This window comes from Centrocercus urophasianus, unplaced genomic scaffold (assembly GCF_019232065.1).
Source record: "Centrocercus urophasianus isolate 14NV4802_14NV808 unplaced genomic scaffold, USGS_Curo_1.0 seq_41, whole genome shotgun sequence".
Lineage (NCBI taxonomy): Eukaryota > Metazoa > Chordata > Aves > Galliformes > Phasianidae > Centrocercus > Centrocercus urophasianus.
In genome coordinates this window covers 3,525,636-3,548,013 of record NW_024884989.1, presented here as the reverse complement: position 1 = coordinate 3,548,013, position 22,378 = coordinate 3,525,636, and the positions used below count along the sequence as shown (strand labels likewise).

General features: G+C 43.0%; 2 protein-coding genes across 5 annotated transcripts; both read right to left on the bottom strand.

Annotated features, from left to right (window-relative positions):
• Nucleotides 1–1,752: 1,752 nt before the first annotated feature.
• On the bottom strand, nt 1,753–9,474 carry CD7 (CD7 molecule). The gene is made up of 5 exons (XM_042833457.1): nt 9,059–9,474; nt 6,806–7,153; nt 5,274–5,618; nt 4,408–4,520; nt 1,753–3,520 (listed from the first exon to the last, which is right to left on the bottom strand). The coding sequence occupies exons 1-5, from the start codon at nt 9,129–9,131 to the stop codon at nt 3,410–3,412; spliced, it is 990 nt and encodes a 329-aa protein (XP_042689391.1). The 5' UTR covers nt 9,132–9,474; the 3' UTR covers nt 1,753–3,409.
• A 765-nt stretch (nt 9,475–10,239) lies between these two features.
• LOC122168239 lies at nt 10,240–22,093 on the bottom strand. 4 transcript variants are annotated; one of them, XR_006171215.1, is made up of 8 exons: nt 18,259–18,345; nt 15,046–15,179; nt 13,934–14,245; nt 13,692–13,817; nt 12,845–12,976; nt 12,523–12,555; nt 11,893–12,012; nt 10,240–11,630 (listed from the first exon to the last, which is right to left on the bottom strand). XR_006171215.1 is itself a non-coding variant. In XM_042833415.1 (7 exons), exons 2-7 carry the CDS (start codon nt 15,107–15,109, stop codon nt 11,987–11,989), a joined length of 693 nt encoding a protein of 230 aa, XP_042689349.1. In that variant the 5' UTR covers nt 15,110–15,179; nt 22,006–22,093; the 3' UTR covers nt 10,240–11,986. The 4 variants fall into 4 exon arrangements, 3 of the variants coding, with proteins under 3 accessions (XP_042689349.1, XP_042689348.1, XP_042689351.1); XM_042833415.1 differs by lacking the exon at nt 18,259–18,345 and adding an exon at nt 22,006–22,093 and having other exon boundaries at nt 10,240–12,012; XM_042833414.1 differs by having other exon boundaries at nt 10,240–12,012.
• Between the last annotated feature and the right edge of the window lie 285 nt (nt 22,094–22,378).

The window sequence follows — 22,378 nt, the reverse complement described above, 5'->3', positions numbered from 1 at the left end:
AAACACTCAGCCCTGTCCTCTGACTGCTGCTGAGCTTATTTCCCCAGCAGGTCTTTCTGAGTAGTTCATTCACCAACGCTTGGGTTAATTTTGAGTGTTTTGTTTTTCTACCTCTACATGAGTACAATTAAAGAAATGTCACACTGCGTGTCACACATTTCCTTCAGCTATGTTTTGCTTAGTTTTATGTACACTAAACCAAAGAAACCACCTCCAATGTTTTCTTTCACAGCTTTTTTTCCCCTCCTCCCCACAACTGCGGTCACAGTTGCACTACAGCATTGCTACAGAAACCTACTGTTAAATATCACTTTGCTTATCTTGAAACTTCATACAGCACCTTTCTGTAAATGTAGCTCTTTTCTTCTAAACCTCTACGCTTCCCCCCTACCCCCATAACATCTGAAATCTTTTATTCACACAATGCAAAGATGGGTTCAAAAGACCAGTAGAGTAAGGTGCTGTTATCCCTCCCTGGCAAGCATGCTCTGGAGGAAAGCCTCTGCTACAACCTTAACACTAGCTCCAGCAAAGCCCTGTTAGATCCCATTTCACATACTTGACATTTGAGGTCTTACTGTCCAGACCCTCTGAATATTTTAAAGTATTTCACTGGTGTGACTCTCAGCTGGAGGAAGCAACCCAAATCAACTAGCGGATCTTACAACAAAACACAACAGACCACAGGGACTTTAGTTCCTAGATTAGTATCTGTAAGGAATGGCAACGGCAGATAACCAGTTCTAAATTATCCAAAAGAGGATAATGGCCACAATCCAAACAAATAAAGAAAAATTTGCCTACCTGTCCCAAGAATCAGGGCTCAACAAGTATTCCAGAAGGAGGAATCTCCAGGTAAGACCTTTCCCTCATGGCGACCAGCTCTTAAATGATGTTAGAAGGGCTGGAAGCTGGTTCCACTCCTTCCAGTCCTGCAGATGAATTGCTTTCACCTGTGCTCCCAAGGCTGGCTGTGTCCCTTCACCAGGTGAACCATTAGTTCAGGCCTTGACTTAGCAATTCCCATACAGTACCTAATTTGTACAGCACCTACACTTATGCATGAGCTGAGCTTGTCAGAGATGGAGGAACCTATTCTTATCTGACTGACAGCCATGACAGTTCTCTCCATGCAGCTCTGCGGTGCGCAGAGGAGGGTGCCAAGATGCTCCTCTCTTTCCTGAAGAGGCCCTGGGGTGCGGGGAACCAGAACCCACAAGGAGACATGGACCCCATGAGGGCTGTGCTGGCCTGGCCACAGGACCCCACAGCTGTGCCCACCTTGAGAGCAGTGCTGGCAGCCACTGTGCACCCAGCCCCCCCATCCACAGCCATCACTGACTCATGAAATGGCCCACAAAACGTCTGCCTGTCTCAGCTGCTCAACTGTGGGAACAGGAATAGCAGATTTATTTCCAAACTTTGCCTGTTTTCCTCTGAAATGTCCTTCAGCACTCCTGCAACAAGGAAGGCAAAGACACAATACATACATTAGACAGAGCCCACAGTGGCAGGATGCCATCTCCTGCTCTAGATCTAGCAAGTGCCATGGTTAAAGGGCCGTCCAAGGGACGTGCCAATTCCTCCCCAACACCATTTGACACTTCTGGTATTTTAGGAGCATTGTCTTACCTGCCACTAAAGGATTGCATGAGTACACAACTTTCAAAGTGTTTTGCTGCGTTTAGTTCAGTGATGAGCAATTTAGTGCTGTTCAAAAAATAAACAAACAAACAGAAGAGACTTTGTAGATAAAGAGGAAAATGGTTATCATGCTTTATTTGAAGTGCTGGTAGGTGAAAATTTAAAACAAAAAACAAAAAACCCCTTTGTTCCACTTTATTTTAAATTATAATCTACACAAAACAGTCCATTAATTATCTAGCATTCATTTTCAAAATACATAAAACAGTCCTTAATGCACGTACAAAAGTAACAGGTAACTGTAAAACCCCGGGGCGCAGATCGGAAGCATCAGTTTATCCACGTGACAATTGCAGGATCTGCAGTCAACAGACACTCCTCTGCACCAAGGGAAATCCAGACCCACCAGACATTTGGATGAACAGATTTCCCCCTTGGATCTGGTGCACAGCATTTCACGAGTGACGTTTAAAGGAAATGACCTTTCCCAAGCAGCAGGCTTGTCATGGAAGACCTCGTGTGCCTCGTTCAGCACCAGCTAAGCACATTTGTGAATGGCAAACCAACCCTTGTCCCTCAAAAAAGAAACAGACACATCAGTAAAGAAAGACCCTAGTTCTAGCCTGTCCTCAGATGCCACAAGGCACTCCTGTCAATCCTGCCTCTTACTCAGGCAGTTTGATATTCTTCTGGGCATGCAAAATTGTAAACTGTCCTTTGCACTGTTGACCCAACTCCCCAAAACCCAATGCTCCTGAGGACAACTGTTACCTTTCCTCAGCTGTGGAGACCTGTGCTTATCCATAAGGGTTCCAAGCCATTACCAACTAAAATGTACAGCTGATGAAAGTTTTTTGCTAAACTCTCCCTTAAGAGTGATTTTGGATCAGACTCAGCTGTGCCCAGGCTGGGATGCTGGCATTACTTTTATCCCAGATTAGTTAACCCTATATTTTACCATCTAAAGTCACCAGCCTGGAGAATTACAATCTGCGGTGTCATTTTTAAGGCATCTTGATTTGAGGCAACACCAGCAAATCACATATTTCTGCTTTCCTACCAAGACATCATGCACCAAGTCTAAGCACTTTGCATGTCGACACAGTCCATATCTCCAACAAGGTCACTAATTTAATAGCTACAACTGAGTGCAATTTTATTGGACCATTCTGATCTCTGAAGAGCTAAACCCATACATATCCAGCCCTTCACTCCTAATGTACTCTGTTCCCAAGTTTCTGAATTCTCTTCAGAATTCGCTTTAACTTGTGAGTAGTTTTATCTACCAGAGCTCTTGAGCAGACTCACACAGACATTTATGAAAGCCATACTCCATTCATAAGTGAATCTATTGCATACTATTAATCAAACCTCTTATGGTCTTATGGTCTTCCTGAGCTCAGAACCAGACTTCTCAAACCATCACAACTTCCCCATAACGGTTACCTATCAGTCTAAGAAACAATCTCACATATTGCCTACAGCCAAATGCACACTCCAAAAATTCTGCTTCCCACACCGTGCTGCAAATATATGTGCAAATACATGTGTCTGCATCTTTTCTATACATGAAAAAGTAAGAGGTATTTCACAAGCAGTCAAAACAAGTAAAAACAGCTTTGGAAATAAGGCAGATTTTTCCTTCTGCTAAAGAGGGTAGGTAATAGCATTTCTTGTTCAACTACTACATCAAGTTGCTAAGGCAGCTCTTGGAGACACCTGAAAAGGAACAGTCGATCCACGTGTGGTATCAGCTCACAGCAGCTTAATTGTCAGTTGAGTAAGTGTTAGTTCTGACTAAGGTGTTGCTTCTAGAACTGAAAGACATGTCTTCATACACTACATTTGTTTTCTTTTTCTGGAAAAATTTCTTCACCTGAAAAACAAAGCAAGCAGCCATTAAGAAGAGAGCTTGAAATGGAGCCAGCTTATCTTCTAGTAGTCCAGTTGCTTGTGAAAAAACATGCTGCTAAACTTCTCTTGGAATACAATAACATCTTAGAGATTTATGTGGAAACATGACCCAATCATTTCACTCTGCACTGTCAGCCTTATGCAATCCTGCTAAAAGTTCCTTCAAGATTTGGATGTAATTGGAGTCCCAACATAAATAATGCTTATCTGTAAATTTTTGTTCATTACCAATGCAGCAAAAGATCAGCTCCCACAGCCTTGATTTTTCCACAATGATATAATGCTACCATTTTTCACTGTTCTGAAGCTACAAGTACAACACAAGAGTCTGACCTGGGAATTGACCCTGACAACTGAGTAATGTTTATGGAGTGTAAAAAAACCCCAAAGTGAATAAAATTCTGGGTGCTTTCTGAAAAAAAAATAAAAAATAATAATAATTTTAAAAAAAGGATGTAAAAATATCTTAGTGAAGTTTCTTGTCACGACTGACAACAAATTAATAGAAGCAAAACAGAATAAAGAATTGCACCATTTGGGGAAATAGATAAAATGCATGGTTGTGTTGTTGACTGCAGAACTTACCCAGGTTTCCCTGTGGAAAAGCAAACACTATCTCATAGTTTACTAAATGCTACAGAAACATAAGAAAACAGTAATTACCTCCAAAAACTTACAGCTAGCAGACATTAAACAAGGGAAGGAGGAAACAATACAAAACCTTACGTTTATCAACTGTTTGCTTACTCAATTGCTATTTAACACAATACTTTTGGCTGTAATTGAAAACACACCTATTCACTCAACCTGGATTCAGATTTGCTTTTTGCGTGGTAACAGCATACTTACATTGACACGGTTCAAGATGTAGAAAATCACTGTAGATAATAGCAGCACTCCTACCACAATGGTAGGAGTGTAGATGGCCAAGGAACCGATACTGCATTCTGTCTGCTTCCCACCTGCATGTGGAATTGTATTAGTAGTAGTATAAAAATGAGGAGAGGTAGAATTTTAATTTTATTATGGAATTTTCAGGCTGCAAATAGATCTTCACAGCTCATAATATCTGTATAAGCCTTTGTTTAATTGCTCAAAGATCCCATCAAAGTCCAATGAATAAACTGCACAGGTAACATCAAAATCAAGTGTTACACTGCTGTTGTCATCTTCATCTTAAAAACAGATACAACACTAACCTGCAGATCAAAAACCTGGCTCTGTAAAATACGCCCTGGCTCTGTAAAATATGCTTACAGGTTGCTCAGTGTATAATAAGAGATCATCTTTGTTATCTTTGTTGCTTTAAGTAAATGCCTGAGGACTTGTTCTGTACTTCCTAGCATAGACTTGCAACAGTGAATGGTTTCTAAGAGACATGAAGCCCCATTAAGGTGATAGAACTGATGCTCAAAGCACCAATTCATTTTCTTAAACAGACTTTTCACATAGTGGAGAGATTATTGTCTGATTTGAACCTTTTTCTTTGTTAAGATAGGAGATTATGGACAGTTTCCCCTTTTAAAATCCCCTTCTGGTTGTTCAGTGGCAGGTAGAAGCATGGTGCTTATTTAGGACTTGGAATACAACAGTGCAGGGGACTCCGAGTGCTTTTCCCAGCCTTTCTACCTGGCTTAACTAAAGTTCTGCAAGCTTTTACTCTGCCTTTTGTTTTCTAGCATGCCTACAGTTATTTATGGTTAAACAAACAGTACCTTTAACCAGCACCATGGTGCCACTTTCATTGACAAAGAGAGAGGAATTTTTCAGCCCTGCAGCACATACGTATACGTCAGTGTCATTTTCCTGTAGGTTGTGCAGAGTTATCACTAGTTTCTTCTCTTGCTTTGAATACTCCAGGCGATTAGCAAAAGTGGGAAAAATAGTTGTAGTGTTCTGACTCGATACATAGAACACTTTTTCAGGTTGCATGTGAGTCTTGAGCAACACGATCCATTCATCTTCAAACGAGCTTTTCAACACACAGGTAATGCTGATAGACTCTCCTTGTTGAGCACGGGCAGACAGTGGTGACTGTTCAATGACCCCATTGGTTTTAGCTACAAAAAAAAAAAAAAAAGAGATTAATGGCTACCACAAAAACACACCGCATTTTAACTGGGGAACAAATAGAGAAAAAACAAAGCACAGAAATTTTGATATATATATATATATATTTTAAGGCTAAATCTCTGCACACTTTCAGTATACTCCATACTTTGTGATGTTATCATTAACAATGTAGACAAGGGAATAAAGACAACACATCACTTTTGTGCAGAGATAACTCTGGAAAGCTTGCAATCATTTCAGAGAAGAGGTTCAGAATCAAAAAGATACAAAAGATAATTTTAAAACATAATTTGGAGAAACTGTACATAGCCAACAAGATGGAATTCGTTTGAGAAAACACAGTGAAGAAACCTGAAAAGAGAAGCCTAAGGAAGAATGTGATAAGTAGATTTGAATGCCCATTACTGATCCAGCAATAAATTAATTCTCGCATTCCTTGCGGACTGGAAAGAAAGAAAGCTGTCATTTTTAGTACAGATATTTCCAGGTTAGAGGCTCTCACCAGAAATGCAGGTGTGTCTGAGAATAATCTTCTGAAGAACATCTCAACCCGCTTCCAATGAAAATAAAAATTTAAAAAGGGAAAAGGAAAAGAGCAGAAAATAGAAGAAGAAAATGACAGAAGAATTCTTCTCCTAACCAGAAATGACTATGAACAGGGAAGTTTCCTCTAAAAAGAGATAAAACAAGAATCCCTGTATCACTGACAACTAACCCACAAGCCCTGCCTAGCACCTAGCACCAGCTTCCTCCTTATCGCTGCATTCTCATTTATGGTGGAATGGTAAAAACAAAAAAAGATTTGCAAAGTCTGCTACCAGAAAAATGGTTCATTGCTTTGCCAGATGTTCATAAAAATTTCTCAGACTGCTGTAAGAACAGCCATGGGTTCTCACTGTTTGCAAACTTCTGCAGCAACGCCTCTGACTCACTGTAAATCTGTAGCAAGAATTAAATTAATCATGAATTGATGCTTTAGGGGGTTTATTGATAGTGTTCTAGCTGATGTGTTTTCTGCATCTTTTCAGGGAACAGACGTACACTTCAAACCAAGACATTACCTGAGCAAGCATGCATAGCGCTCTGTTAGACTCTCTGCTTTCGTCCCAATCTGTTATTCAAAACCAATCCCTGTATTTGTTAATTCACAAGACATAGAGTGGAACCACCGTACCTTTCACGACCACAGTGACCGACATCCACTCTCGCTTGATGTGACGGTCGTTTTTTGTTATATAGCTGGTGCACAGGTAGGTATTTGAGTCAGATTCCCGTACGTTGTGCACAGTGATGGTGAGATTGGGTCCTTCATTTAAATACGTGATGCGATTAGTAAAATTCGGATGTATAAATGAGGTGTTCCTGCTGGAAATGTATACAATATTGGCTGGCGGTCTGCTAGTCTTCAAGTATGTCCCCACTTCATTTTCTGAACTGTTCTTTGAACAAGTTATGTTAATGGAGTCTCCTTCCCAAACACTGATAATGTCTGCTGGCCATTCAGTAAATACATTTTCTTTACCTACAAATAAGAAATGCAATGGAAATTATAATGTCTCGATGTATTTATATTAAGGTAATTTGCAAATATAACTAATTTTTCAGCAGAACAGCCGTAAGCCTGAACCTCACCCTTCCTATTCCATGCATATAATCTTTCGCCTGTCCTAAACCCTACTGTGCCTTTTGTTCCTATTGACCTGCATGACTCAATATCTTCCCAAAGCTTAAAAGACTTTGGACCCCCTGAAAATGGCTTCTGCCCCTCATGCAAAAAAATGTAATCTGATCTATGGGTTCCCACTATTTGCTGTTAAAATATGAAGCTCGTTGAACTGATCTCAATAATCGGAGCTGGCTGAGGATCTAAATCTGGAGTTCAAAGGAGTGACAGAATGGCAGAGAATAGAAGAAAATTTTGGATGTCAAAGAAAAATTAAGCTTTAGTGGGAAATCAGGAAACTCGATAATGTAGTTTCACAGGAAGAGAGCAGCAGGAGGTGTGATACTACAGCCTGTATTAAGAAACAAAGGTATAAAAATATGTAAGGAGACCATTTGAGTTTCTCTAATGACCTGAAAATAACAAGAAACTGAAAAAAAAGTGCTTACAGAGTGAACAGAGAAGAATCAAGATCAAATGGCAAACGTGTAAAGGAAATTGCATTCCAAGCAAGAAAAGAAAAATGAAAGAGTCTATTGCATATCTGATAAGAAAACAGTATAGAAAGAGTTGAGTGTTCTGTGTTTATGAGATGATTAAGGTGCCCTACATACTTTAAACAACTCACCTTAATAAAGGAGCAATCACAGAAGTCAAAAACAGGTAGACATCATCGGAATTTAGATACACTAAGTTAATCCAACCTGCCCGGAAAGGAGAACATTCTGCATCCTCCCTCTAGGGAATTAAAGCAATCCACGAGTCGTTGGCAATTACTTTTCAAAGTAAAAGAGAAAGTGGGCAATTGAGAAGGCTGGAGAAGTGCAGAGTGTTTTGATTTAATGAGCTGGGAAAGAAAGCTCAGGAATTCATCCCCATCAGCCTTAAAATCAGCACTCCTAAGCTGAATCCCATTTATGTGATATAATAACCCAAGTAGTTGAAGGCAAGCAGCCACAGCCAGTCAATCAATTTCTCCAAAAGATCAGAGTTAAAAAAAAAACAAAAAAAGAAGTTCAAGAATTAAATTATATTTGCAGAAATCAATACGAATTCCTTAACAACCAGCAGCAACCACGGCAAAAACACTTCCTATTACCATCAGTTTCAAAGCATCTTCATTTCAAATATGCTGATTTTTGGAAAGTTTTTTTTTCCTCAAGTCACCATCCTTCCCAGTTATTATCAGTGAAAACAGACCTGAGATCACGGGGGAAAATAAAGGAGCTACCTGCCTGCTTAGGGCTTCTTTTTTCACTATTCCTTCCCTTTAGACATCCTGATTTCCCCAAGTGTGCCTCCAGCTTGTGCTCTCAGTAGCTACAACAATATACAACATCTGATTTTTCTAGTACACCTTTATTACACTTTCCACGATCACATCCATACTAAGTATCACCATTCATTTCTATCCAGCAGTGGTCTCTCCATGTCAGCCTTGAGAATACAGATACAATTCACACTGCATTACTAGGAGAACATCATCTGCTATTTCTACAGAGGGTTACTTTTGTTTAGAAGAGCGAACTTTTAAGCAGAATGTTTTTCTGCTTTTTTTATGTTTATTTTTTCTGAAAAATGCATTCTAAAATTTCAGAGCATGTTTTTTCAAAGTTCCAACTGCTAATGGTGAATAATCCAGAGGGTAAACTAAGGAGAGAAGGAAAGAAGGAAGGAGGGAAAGAAAGAAAGGAAGAAAAAAGGAAGAAAGGAGAAGAAAATCACTGAGTGAAGAAAATGTAAGAGCAGCTATGTTGTACGTACCATTTTGGCCAGGGAAGAATGGGAGAAGCAGAAGTAAGAGATGCACAAATGCGAGAGGGGACGTCCACTGCATCTTCAAAGACTTTTCAGCTGATCTTCTCAATTTAACTCAACTGATGAGTTAAAAGTGCTGCGTGCCACAACTTGGCCTGTTACCTTCCAGCTACACCAGCTGTTTACTAAATGAAAGTAGCTCCCTCTCCCCAGCAACTGATTAGGAGAGTGGGGAAAGATTTATAAACAGAGGTTCTGACTTCACACTTCGCTTCATACAACGCCCACAGCTTCTAGAACAACCCCTAACTTGTGAATAGAAGCACCCACATCTGAGTGCAGCCAGCTGTAGGAAGGTGGGCTCAGAGCTGCTTCTCACCCTGCCGTGTCAGGATGTTATCAATGTGGTCACCCTGCTGGAAGCGTGGGCACTCAGCACGATGGATACAGACAATCAGTGCTCCCACTGCCTTACCTGTGTGACATGGCTCTCAGATGCAGGGTTTAAATTTTGGGTGCTAGCCAGGGTTGCACTTGACAATCCTGTGGGTCTCTTCCATCTGAGGGTATTCTATGCTTCTATGCTGTGTCCTTCCTATGTGGATCTGGCTTCCCACTGAAAGATGTTCTGTACCTGCTAACCATCAGCAAAAGGAAATCCCAGATACTCCTTGCTCCTGATAACGAGGAACAGCTCTTCTTGCAGGATAGTTATCTCTGTGAATGGACAGGGAGCAAACGTGTTCCCAAAGAATTCTTGAAAGCTCAAAAGCTGAGAATTTTTCATCAACTATCATGAAGAAATCCAAATTCACATGGGAATGCAAGGAGATAAACAAGCCAAAAGATAACATGATCAACAGGGTTACCAGTGAATAGCCAACTTTTAAGTTGACATTGTATTGCCACGAGCATTTAGCCATAGGAGGTTCAGCTTGCTTCTTCTCTAAAAGGGTGGTCAGGCATTGGCACAGGCTGCCCAGCGAGGTGGAGTCACTGTCCCCAGAGTTGCTCAAGAACCATAGAGATGTGGCAGTGAGGGACTATTGGTGGTAGGTGGATGGTTGGACTGGATGATGTAAAGGTCTTTCCCAACCTTAACAATTTTATGAGTATAAGAACACAAAACTCATGAAAACAAAATTACAGTTGTCAAACTATGCCATCTACTGAGTCAAGATGCCAGGTATTTTCAATCAATCTTTATTTAAGAAATGTGTATTTGCATGCATATATTTATTTGTAAAAGCTCACATAAAGCAGCATAAATCATTTGCTCTGAGCAAAAAGCATAAATCACTAAAGTAATTTTTCCCTAAGACACTGGATAATTGGTGTTACCAGGAAAACAGAGCCCAGGAGACACAAAGTAAACAGCTGGTAGTGACAACTCTCAACATCACAGCTGCACAATAGCAGCAGGAAGGCAGAAGAAAAGCAAAGAAAGGCATCTGGGTGAGTCACAAGGACCAGCTTGGGACTGCATCTCGTGACTGACAGCTGAACAGTTGTCACTGGGCAGAATCATGCTGGTAATCTTCATTCTAAAAACTTGACCAGCTCTCTGGCTCCAACTGGTGTTAAAGATTAGAAATTAAATCTGTTCACTATTGAATCTCTCAAGTTAATACGATGTAAGTTCTCAAATATCTTGTTGCCCCTTTCCCAAAGAACTCAGAACCTGAGGGTGTACAACAACAAAAAAAAAAGCCTACAAAAAAAAGAGCATCAACCATCAATTTGAACACTGCACCTAAGAACATGAAGATACATATGGGAAAAATAAATCTCTCCATATTAGAAGACCACATTAGAGAGCTAAGATTATTTTTGGTCAGCAGGAGCGTAAATCCCCCACTGCTATGGCTGGGGTTGCGGGAAGCACTAGTCTCCTGCATCTAACAAGAGTGAAATAGAAGAACAAACACTTTTCTGTATTTCTGAAGTTAATTTTTAACATATCTTTTGCTGTCATTAGTGATTATTAACTTTTCAGTTTCGGTTTTGGTCATCTGCTTTGAAGATCAGGCCTCTCTCCCTAACCAAATCAGTCACCGCACTGAATGCTTTCCTATGTAAATGCAGAGACCACTTGGGAGCTAAAGGATGAAGAGCCACAGCCATGCTGTTGCATTATGACACAGAGAACACATAGAGAACACCTCAATGCACGCTTCTCCTGAGCACAGATGCAGTTTTCCAAACTGCTGGTTTGCATGGTTGAAACTGTCAGATCATCCATTAAGAGGAGTCAGCTGGTCTAAGCCTGTGCTGCTCATCCTTGTGATGATGGTGGCCCTCAGCCAAGCACCAGGGGAGAACAGGAGCTCCAGGAAGTTTCTGGCATTGCTGATGAAGGCCTGGAGCTGAACATATTGGGCAAACTCGGTCCTCAGGGAATGCTTGAGAGCGGTGAAGGCACATTTGTGAATGGTACTATGAGATCTTGCCTGGAAGTGTTTCTTCAGTTGGCGGCTGTGCTTCATTGCTGAGGGGCACACGGCTGGCACTTTCTCTTTTGTAGATGGTGTTTCGAGTAACTATGAAGTTTTTGCTTTCAGAAACTTGTTTGATTAATCTAGCAGGTGAGAATTGAAGGAAAAATAGCTGTGAGGTCAAAGGTGTAGGTTGATTTCAATGAGAATCATAAGCGAGTATGACACCAGAGGGCAGAACCTCCAGAGAGCCACTAGATGTATATTTTTGCATATCCCAGCAGTATGTTTATTTCCATGTCTTAATCACAACTACAGCGATGCTATCATTGCACTATCCTTACTGAGTTATGCAAGCACTTGTGTAATTAACATTCTTCACAGATCAACTTGTGTTTTATCTACCTGCAGAAACTCATTAGACTCAGCTTGTTATCACTGGCTTCCCTTGTAGTCACCAGAGAGAAACAGGCACCTCCACAGGTAAGACAAATCGCCTTCAAGACAGCTGTGTCTCCCCATTCACTAGAAAGGGAGCACAAGATAAAAGGCTTAGGCTATAGATACTTTCTAACCAAGTTAACCTTAAACAAATTAGATTAGAAATTCAATTCTTAGACTCTGGAAAGAAACAGTGAACCAGCATGGCAAAGCCAACGGGAGCATTTGGTCCTAAAATAGGATGGGGCAGTTGAATAATTGAGAGGAGCCATGTCAGCTTCTAGCAGTACATAGGCTCGTGTAAACACTGGAGCCGAGGTGGGTCAAGGATGTAGGTCAGGGTAAAAACGTGCCTTTAGAACTGTGTAAATGATCAACACGAGTTTTAAAACCACTGCAGAGTCTCATCAGAACATAGGGTCAGAGCTACAGGATTAAAATCTGCTGACATTGCTTTGATGCAGAGAGGAAACAGGCACCTACTGAATGTGATCCTAGTGAATGCACCTAGTCCTTCTCTGAGCACCCTCTTCCCATTGCACCAATGCGATCTCAACAGCTACCATAACTAAACCAAAAAAAGCCACTGCTTACCTGGAGGAGTCTGCTGGAGCACTATGATATGTCCTAGCAAAACAACAGTAATTAAGTCTCAGCATTAGTAAGGATGTACTTAGAAGAATTAAAACTAACAGAACTAACAAGCCTGCAGTTGTTTTTCCCCTTTTATTAACCATTTTCATGCCACCGGCTGGCCAAGCATCCCCTTCATGATGAACATCATTGGGCAACTTTGTAAACAATTATTTTAAAAATGAGATCCAGAAATAAAACCCTGTATGCTTCCTTTTCCACTCCCAAGGCTGATCGAGAAGGCCTGTTACCCACAGGAACACGATGTTTTGTCAGACCATACCTTGACGTCTCTGGAACTGCCTCTTGCAATAACATGCGAACAGCAGTGCTCCAACTACACAAACTCCCAGAATCGGGAACGTGGCAGTGAGGCCAGCTCGGTTGTTTTCACCAACTGAATACTGGTGATTACCTGCAGAGCAGAAGAAAATGAATCCAAAAGAATTCAACAAGTGTGCCAGGATAGCAGCCTGCCTCATAAGCATCTGCTGGGAGGAACTGTGGGTAGCGCTCCCGCAATGCAGCCCATAAGGGCTGGTATGGGAAATGGAACTGATGAAGGACGGAACAAATGGCCCATGGCTTTGGATATCTTAACGAAGATACTTGTAACAGAAGAATGACTATCAGCATCCAAAACAATCTCTTGACTTCCCATCAGGGCATATACGTCTATCATCCAAAATAACCAAGCACAATAGGTATAAGAGCTCATACACCGAAAATATGAGGAATAGCTTTGTGAAGTCTTCCAGTGATCTTACAGTTAGCCAGTTTTACTTGTTTGGATGGTTGCTGTTTTGCTAAAAAACAGATGTAGAAAGCAAACACTGGAAAAACATTTTTCAAAGCAGTGTGGTTCTGGATAGCGTGCGTTTGAGATACAAGGATTGGATAAAGACAGGATGTTCAGCCACGTCAATGATGAGTTCAAAGGCTGCCACTAAGAACATGACGTTTGATCAGGATTCCAAAGACCTCAGTAGATATGAACCTAAACATACACATTTCTGGAACAGCTGTTTTAATACTGGCCACAGCAAACTGAGCAAAACTGTCTCAAAACGTAAGGCAGACAAACATGTTATGGAAAGACTGATCTAGATCTCCATAATCAATGATGTCACCTGTATTCTCATCTGTCGCTCCAATGTAGAACGTCAGGGCATTCTGAGGGTTTACATGATCTGTCTGTGTTTCACAGCAGATTTTTCCCATCTCTGTCATGCTGTGCCTCCTATCTTCAAAGGAATCTGAAAGGTAAAATTGTTAATTATAAATATGGATTATTTCTAAGATCTTCAACCAAGGGTTGTAAGTCAAAATCAGGGATTTTTGGTGTACCACAAAGACTTCCAGCTGAATTTACCTCCAGACTTCAGGAAGCCACACGGTTCTCCTAACCCCTCGTCCTTCTCCCAGAAAATGGTATAAGCTCCATCACGAAACATGTTTTCTTGCTGAAAACACATAGTAATGTGTGTTTCGTTGATCACCAGCTGAATATTTTCATTTGAAAATATCTCATTTTCTGTTTTGCCGATTATTTCGAAATTTGCGTAATCGGATGGTTTGCATCTTTCTTCCCCACAGTCTTTACAGTAGTAGACTGTCACAGCGGTTCTGACGATGCGAGAGCCATCTGCCCTCTCAGCATGGTTAGCTCTGGGCACAGCAACACCTACAGGAGAAAGCAAAGGGGAAAAAAAACATTTCCTATCAGTTTTCTCCCAGACTCCTAGTGTTAGGAGAATGGGACTTGAGTTCTGGTGGACAAACCCACTTATGGCTTAGAAGGCACTATCTGCCAATGGGAAATTTTTATTAGGTACTGGATCCAGTTCCCCAAATAATTTTTGGAGTAGAAATAGGATACTACTCCGTCCTGCTGCCATTAGGGTTTGAACTAGGAAGCTGGTTGCCTGGAAAGTGAGTTGAGAGACATCTCTCTTGAGCTAAGAGATCCTCTGCTCAGACAGGCTCAGATAATTCACCCCTTATTTTCTATGCTTTCACAAACCTACGACCAGGTCTATCTCCAGCAGATATCATTGTCCCAAGATATGTTGACAGCTGAGCTGGCAGACTCCATGATCAGTGCCCCACGATCAATGCCACACTTTCAGTCTGGCATTCCCATAGGCAGCACTTCTACAGACAAGCAGCACATTCTGGCTGAAGTGCTGGAGTGCGCTGGGCATTGAGAGCTGGGAGAGGAGTTTGAGTCTTTCAGGCTCTCTTGGTAAAGAGCTAGTCCTGTAAGAAAGGACTAATCTCACCTGACTTCAGATGGATTCAAAGAGTCATTCTTCCTAAGTGAAGCAGTTGCAACAGTGAACCACCTTCCCCTTCTTCTTATCTCAGTTGTTGCACGATTTCAGTTTCAGCTGGATATAACTGAGTTTCTAACAACAGTTTGCGTGTTTATAACTACTAGCTATTAGTACAGTGAAGGGCAAAGAGTCCAGCAAGGTGACTCACCTGCATGTGGAGTGGGCAGGGCCAGCAGCAGCAGGCACAGCCATAGGATGCAGGCAGAGCCCATTGGGCTGCTGGGCACTGATGGACCTCCGTGATCCCAGCAGGGTCACCCGACCCAGCCCTGGGTTATCTCCCTGTGTGGGCATCAAATAGCAGCTGTTACATCTCTTCCTTATCTTTCCCCAGTCAAAAAAAGAAAACAACCTCCAGACCGAGTGCTGGGAAGCTTCAAGTTGAGAATGCTGGAGTTCAGCAAAGAAACGCTTGTGCTGCTCAGCTGTTATTGCACCCTGCAAGGAGCACTGAGCTGACGCTCATTTCCAGCCCTGGATCCCCTGCAGCAGCAGAAGCCACAAAGTCCTGTTGCAGAAGAGGATAAATCCCTCCCAGCCTTACTGACCAGGATGCTCCAGATCCATGCATATCACTCAGCAATGCACACAACAAATCACTTCTTGTGACTTGCCACCACTTCCAAAGACACATGCCCAGACAGGTAGGAAAGATGCTGTGCCCTGTGTGACTGCTTTGCATGACCCAACTTGAAATATTTACTGTTACAACGCTTTTATTTCTGATTTGAACAGATATTTCCCATCAGGTTTTCTAAATGAAAATTCAAGCAAATAAAAACCAAAGTATTTCTTAATAAAGAGTGAGAAAAACATCCTGGCTCATCCCAATGACACTGAAAGTGGATTTAGATAAAACACAACTTATATTTTCTGAAGGAGAAAAAAAGTAATTTGTCTGGAAAACACCTAGGTTTGCTCACTAGGGGGGCAGTGGCAAACATTAACTGTTCTGCCCTTCTGAGCTTTTAATTAAAAGTTTTCATTAAGATAATTTTCAATCAGCAGGAATTAATAACTGCTCAACTCCCTCGCCCTGCGCTGGATAAGAGCTGCAAAGTGCCACTGTGACCACAGGAGCAGATGGGGCAAGAGACACCCCAGCCCTATAGAAGCCCCTGCAGCTGCCAGTAGACAAGACAGCCCCAACTGCCCACCCAGTCCCACTCAGCACAACACAAGGGACCAATTCCTCCATGCAACTCAGCACTGCTCCATCCGTGCACCACCTGCAGGGATTTCTCCTGGCCCCACAGATACCCGAAATGTCCAGAGCACCAAACAAGCACAGAGACCAAATCATTCAGTGCTATTTCACACTGCTCTCCCTAAATCCTCTTTCTGCAAAGCATGAGCTGGCTGTGCTGTCTCCTCCTGCTCTGCAGGCACTGAGGGGGGCTGTCACCAACTTCGTCCTTGGAACATTTGCTCAACTAACAGACTGGCAGTTGTTTGCCCACAGATCTGACAGCAAACAACATTGTTTTCTCCGAAGTTTTCAGTCCCTCCCAGAGTTTTCTCTCCCTCTTTGTTGCCTCCTCCTTTCTCCTTTCCTCCTGTACTGCTTGCAGCACATCTCCCATTCTCTTTCCCTTCATCAAGATTTCTTCCTTCTCCCCCTCCTCTCTTTTTTTCTAAAACAAGCAGCTCTCTCTGCCTCCTCCCCCAGTATCACTTAGGGCAGATACATGATTTTGCACTTCTGATGCCTCCTGCCATCAATTTTAAACTTCCGTCAGCATTAAAGTGCTCAGATCTAAAACTAAACATTCGCTTGGCACAGAAAATATTTTTCCATCAAGTTTTCTTTCTGCTCCCTTTCATCTTCAAGGCAGTACAAATTTCAGAACTGCTGAAGTTGGCTGCAGAACTGTAGCAAAGCAATGCCTAACCCTAAATGCAGACCAGCCCAAGCAGCACAGTACCACTTTTAGCATCAAGAGCTGAGTATCAGCTGTGAGTGGAGCCCAAAAAAAGCATTCTGGCTTTGTTTCAGAGCTATTGGAATACAATGCACTTTCCCTTCTCCCATATGTTCACAGGGCTATGGGTGCTGCTCCAATTGACAACAACACATCATCACACTCTCCTCCAGCAGTAAACACTGCGTCCTTGCCCCTCCTCACTCTCTCACATGGATGTGCAGCTCAAGGTTTTATGGCTTAATGAGCTCTCCAGCATATGATTATGTGGTCAAGTCCAACTGCTCTGGTGATGTAATGCAATACAGAACAGATTTAGATGTTACTGTAAGTTTCAGAAAGAACTTCTGTGTTCTCTTAGTATCCCATGGAAGAGGATTTAAGTTTCCAACAGCTTGCAGAAAGCAACAGAGCTGAAAGAAGTAAAGAAACTACAGCAGAAACAGAACTTCCTAAGATGCTATAGACTTTTTTCTTTTAACTTGAAGCTGTTTCCTGGAAGAAGAGTGGACTTTACGTGAAAGAACTGCAGTACTGTTTTAAGTACCAGCTTCATTGGTTGATCTGCTGAATGCCACTCAACAAACCTTTGCAACACGTTAAAAACAAGAGAAAAATCAGAGAAAGAGGCAAAACAGCTACTGGCAGAGCTAGTCTGCAAACGCAATCTGTCCCCCTCAGCTCCAACAAACAACGGAGATTCTTCTACAGAATCCCTCTTACAAAACTCTTTCACAATTAACCACTGGGAAACACAGCTGAGAATTTCTGCTGTTTGCGGCACGTTGGGGTGAGTAGAAGGAAGTCTTTCCCTGCTTTCGTTTCTGTAAATGAAAAAACCAATATCTTTACTGCCTGGTGCTTTCTGTTTCGGTTCTCTGTTTAGCAGCCAAAGCCATCAGGATCCCCACAGGTCCCTTTTGGGGTGCAGAGGCAGCAGCATGCATGGCTGCTTCTCGCTGAAAAGAGGGAGAGTTGCAAAGGTGCCTGCTGCAAAACCCACCCATCAAATGGCTGTTATCCATATAAACAACAGGATGGTGATTTTGGAAAAGGGGTATTAGAAAAAAAAAAAAAAATCACTAAGAAGCTATGAGGACAAGAAATAACAGTTATCTACACATGGGAAAATTATTTGGAGTCCTGTGAAGATGGAGATACTGTGGTGGATTTATTAACTCCTGCAGTCACTCACACAGATTTGCACTGATTCATGAAGCTGTTATGGTTTTGCAGTGACAAGAACAGGATAGTCACTGATGTTGCATGCACTGAATGATGCACAGAGAACACCCAAACCACACTGACTGCTTCCCTCTCACCACAGATGCTTTTAGTGCCTGCTCTGAAATGCCTCCTTAAGAAGAGGAAACCAGCAGGTAGGAAGGGAAAAGAGAAGCTGCAGGACAGGACCTTCGAGAAGAGCACCGCGTAAATACCTTGAAGGATGTGTGAGTCCCAGGAAGCCCTCCTGTGCCTGAGCAGTGTCTGTGTGCTCAGGACATGCAGCTCCACATCCAGAGCCCTGCAGGAGACATCTGATTGCACTGCAGACAGAGGCGTGCTGCTGGTTTTCCCTGCTTTTAAGAGCAACTCGATTTCACTTTCAGTATGACAGGAAGCGGGACACAGAGCCTGGGAGCGATGCCAGCCAGTCTGTGAGATGGAAAACATGGGAAAATCCCTGCAGCAGGGCATAACACTGCCAAAAATCTGCCTGTGAGGTGTGCCCCCTGCACAGGTATCTGCGCCAAGTAGTGATGCACAGAGCTGGGCTGGGGCAGGGATCCCTGCCAGGGCTGAAAGGCATCTGCAAAGCTCACCTGATGCGGTGCCAGGCTTGTGGATGTCACACTGTCTGCACTGCAGCCACGCTCCTGGGAGCAGAGGGAGGGCAGTGAGCCTGCACAGCCCTCTGTCCATTAGAGAGCTCCATAATGCCCAGACTCATTCAACTCAGGTAAAACAAGTCTCATTTCTCTTGGCAAAGCACGAGCTGCTCTTAAATATCAGGAGAATTTTCTTGCTCAGACTGATCCAGACTTCCTCTCGTCTGAACCAGTTTCGTTGCTTTCCCATGTCAGATGTAAGCCTCTACCTCATGTCCTTTGCTTTGTCTGCACAGACTGTGCCGTGTTTCCTTAAAGCCTCTCTAGTTCTGACATGGCAAACATTTATTTTTTAATAAGTCCAGTGAATCAATCTGCTGTGTACTGGAAAGGTGGAATGGCATTGGGTCCATAGTGCCTCTGCCACAGCTTCCAAAGAGGAATAAGCAGAAATATGACAATATCCTCCACGTTAGCAGCCTTTCAATAGCTCAAGGGAGAGGGACAGACTGTGATAGGACAAGGAGCAGTGGTTTCAAACTATAAGAATGCAGATTTATATGGGATATAAGGAAGACATTTTTTAAGGAAGAAAAGTAGGAAGAGCATGATTTATTTGTGCTGAACAAGTGTCCAGACAGCATCTTTAAATCACACAATCCCAGTAAAGACAAAAGCAGCAGCTTTCTCTGTAGTGACACTGAAATTATGAGAACTATGTGTAATCCACCAGATTTCTTTAAATTTAAAGGAGAGAATAAATCAACAAAGTAATGCTTTACAAATTAGAAATGAGACAAGCAAATCTGAATGACAGCATTAGTTTTTCTGGGAGTGCTGAGCTAACGCAGCCCTTTGCACTGGCATCTTCCTGTTCAAACACACACTGAATGCAAGGTAGCCAGAAAAATAGCAGTATTAACAAATGTGATTAATTTTCCAGGTGGCACAAAGGGTCTTGCAGTGACCAGAAGAACCACGTCAGGAATTGCTATCTTCTCAGAAAAATATTGTCCTTTATCAAAAAGTAATTTTCTACACTCATGAGTTCATAGCCTGCAAGAAGGTAAAAACAACAGACTTCCCTTCACTTGCAGCTTTTGTCATCTGCAGCAGAGAAGAAAAGGAAGCATCACCCTACAAATAGGTGATAATGAGCCAGCAGAAACTGTTCCCAGACATCAGTCACAGGAAATCCTGGGTTCAAAGAGACCGACAAAGTCCAAGCCCTGCATTACTTTATTTCTACACATTTCTTATTTCATTTTCTCCAGGCTAAGACTCTCCATTTTCTTTCTAATAACATTTTTCTCAAAGAAAAACACGTAACACCAGTTGTACCCCATGGTTCCACATGTTCAAACTTTCTTGGCTAGCAGCAGCCAGGTTTATGTGCCAGTCCTGAAGAGCTTTAGCACACACAAGATATCCACCCACTGGCATATGATTTATCCTGGAAGCTGGGATCTTTGCTCTGGCAAACCAAATTTTGCCTCAAGAACCCAGCAAAACTCAACCGAATGTAATATCAAGGCAAAAGGGCAGAATGGACAGCACAGGAGGAGAACCCATAGAGCTGAGTGAGAAACTGAGAGCCAAACCCATGGCTGCGTCAGTGTAGACAGCTGAGATGAACTAACTGCACAATACTGAAGGGTAAGCAACTCCTCTCAGGGCTTCAAAACTGTGGGACCCCATCTCCAAGCCAAGGGACAGCCAGGAGACAGCCAAACCTGCATCCTGCAGTGAAGTCTTCTGATCCCAATGGCTTGAGATTGGAGCAGGCAACTGCACAAAGAGTCACAGAATCACAGAATCGTAGAGGTTGGAAGGGACCTCCAGAGATCATCGAGTCCAGCCCCCTGCCAAAGCAGGTTCCCTACACCAGGTCACACAAGTAGGTGTCCAGGTGGATCTTGAACATCTCCAGAGAAGGAGACTCCACCACCTCCCTGGGCAGCCTGTTCCAGTGCTCCGTCACTTCACCATAAAGAAGTTCTTGTGCACATTTGTGCGGAACTTCCTATGCTGCAGTTTCCGGCCATTTCCCTTTGTCCTGTCACCATCCACCACTGAAAAGAGTCCGGCCTCACCATTCTGCCCCCCACACCTTAGATATTTATAGACCTGGATCAGGTCCCCCTCTCAGTCTTCTTTTCTCAAGGCTGAACAGACCCAGTTCACTCAGCCTTTCCTCATAGCAGAGATGATCCAGGCCCTTCACTGGACTCTTTCCAAGAAATCCCTGCCTTTTTTTGTACTGGGGAGCCCAGAACTGGACGCAGTGCTCCAGATGAGGCCTCACCAGGGCAGAGTAGAGGGGGAGGATCACCTCCCTCGACCTGCTGGCCACGCTCTTTGCAATGCACCCAAGGATGTCATTGGCTTTTTTGGCCACGAGGGCACTGCTGGCTCATGGCCGACCTGTCGTCCACCAGGACACCCAGGTCCCTCTCTGCAGAGCTCCCCTCCAGCAGCTCATCCCCCAACCTGTACCTCTGCATGCAATTATTCCTCCCTAAATTCAAGACTCTACACTTGCTTCTGTTAAACCTCATCCGTTTTTTTTTTTTTCTGCCCAGCTCTCCAGCCTGTCCAGGTCTTGCTGAATGGCAGCACAGCCTTCAGGCGTGTCAGCCAATCCTACCAACTTCGTATCATCAGCAAACTTGCTGAGGGTGGCCACCATCCCCTCATCAAGGTCATTGATGAAGATGTTGAACAAGACCTGACCCAGCACCGACCCCTGAGGAACACCGCTGCTTAAAGGTCTCCAACCAGAGTTTGCACTGCCAACGATGACCCTCTGCGCTCTGCCAGTTCTCAACCCACATCACTGCCCACTCATCCATCCCACAACTCTTGTCAGTCACTCTTGTGCCTTTTGCCCAAACACCCATGAGAATTGATTGAACAACAAGAGGAAATGGTTTGGCTTGTTTCTAGGTTAATTTTCAAACAACAAACAATCAAATCACCACTTCTCTGCTCTTCCTAATTTCAGAATACAGAAGAGAACTGTCATTTCTCTTATTTCTTACTTTCTCAGAATTGCTTTCTGTCAAAAATATTTCACAGAAAGTGTTCCATGTCATAATGCTCCTACAACTTCCACAACAGACAGACAGATGACACAAGGCACTCCTTGCCCCTTTGGCACACTTCCTCTGCCCAGTCCCTGGTCCAAGAACAGTCATAGCAGAGAAGCTCCAGAACTGGGTGTGCACACATGTGAGGGATGGTCAGAGTTCCCTCAGAACCCCAACAAAGAGGTTTCTGACACTCCTGACTGGCTCCAAGCCAGCCCATCACACTTTGCACCTGAGACAACCCAGGCCTTATTGAGACGTGGCTTACCTCTGTGGAAGAAAAGCAGACCTGGCAGGACAGCTATCAACTCAATCAGTTCATTGGGAAATTTAAAATAGCCCTCAGCAAGGTGAACTTTGAAACACAAACAGGTTTCAGGACAACTCCAGCCCTCAGCTGACTCAAAGCTGGGCCAGCCTCACACAGCACAGCATGTGACACCTCCTTTGGGAGACACGTCCCTTTGGACTCCAGAATTTCACCCTTGCCCCTTTCTCTGCTATATCACCCACTGATTGTGGTCACAGGTGAACAGGCACACAAAAAAGCCAGGAGCACAGGAGGAGCATTCCTCACAGCGAACATTTTCACTTGCTGGACAATCTTTTTAATTATTATATTATTTTAACTTTTTAAAGCA

Bases quoted from the DNA above. Each gene is read 5' to 3' on its own strand.
- LOC122168239 (XM_042833415.1), bottom strand. From the start codon at position 15,109: ATGGGCTCTGCCTGCATCCTATGGCTGTGCCTGCTGCTGCTGGCCCTG. The intron at 14,246-15,045 runs GTGAGTCACCTT...TTTCTCCTGTAG, and splicing joins CCTGCCCACTCCACATGCAG to GTGTTGCTGTGCCCAGAGCT. The intron at 13,818-13,933 runs GTAAATTCAGCT...TTTACCTTTCAG, and splicing joins TGGCTTCCTGAAGTCTGGAG to ATTCCTTTGAAGATAGGAGG.
- CD7 (XM_042833457.1), bottom strand. From the start codon at position 9,131: ATGCAGTGGACGTCCCCTCTCGCATTTGTGCATCTCTTACTTCTGCTT. The intron at 7,154-9,058 runs GTACGTACAACA...TCTTATTTGTAG, and splicing joins ATTCTTCCCTGGCCAAAATG to GTAAAGAAAATGTATTTACT. The intron at 3,521-4,407 runs GTAAGTATGCTG...TTTGTTTTTCAG, and splicing joins ACATCTTGAACCGTGTCAAT to GTGAAGAAATTTTTCCAGAA.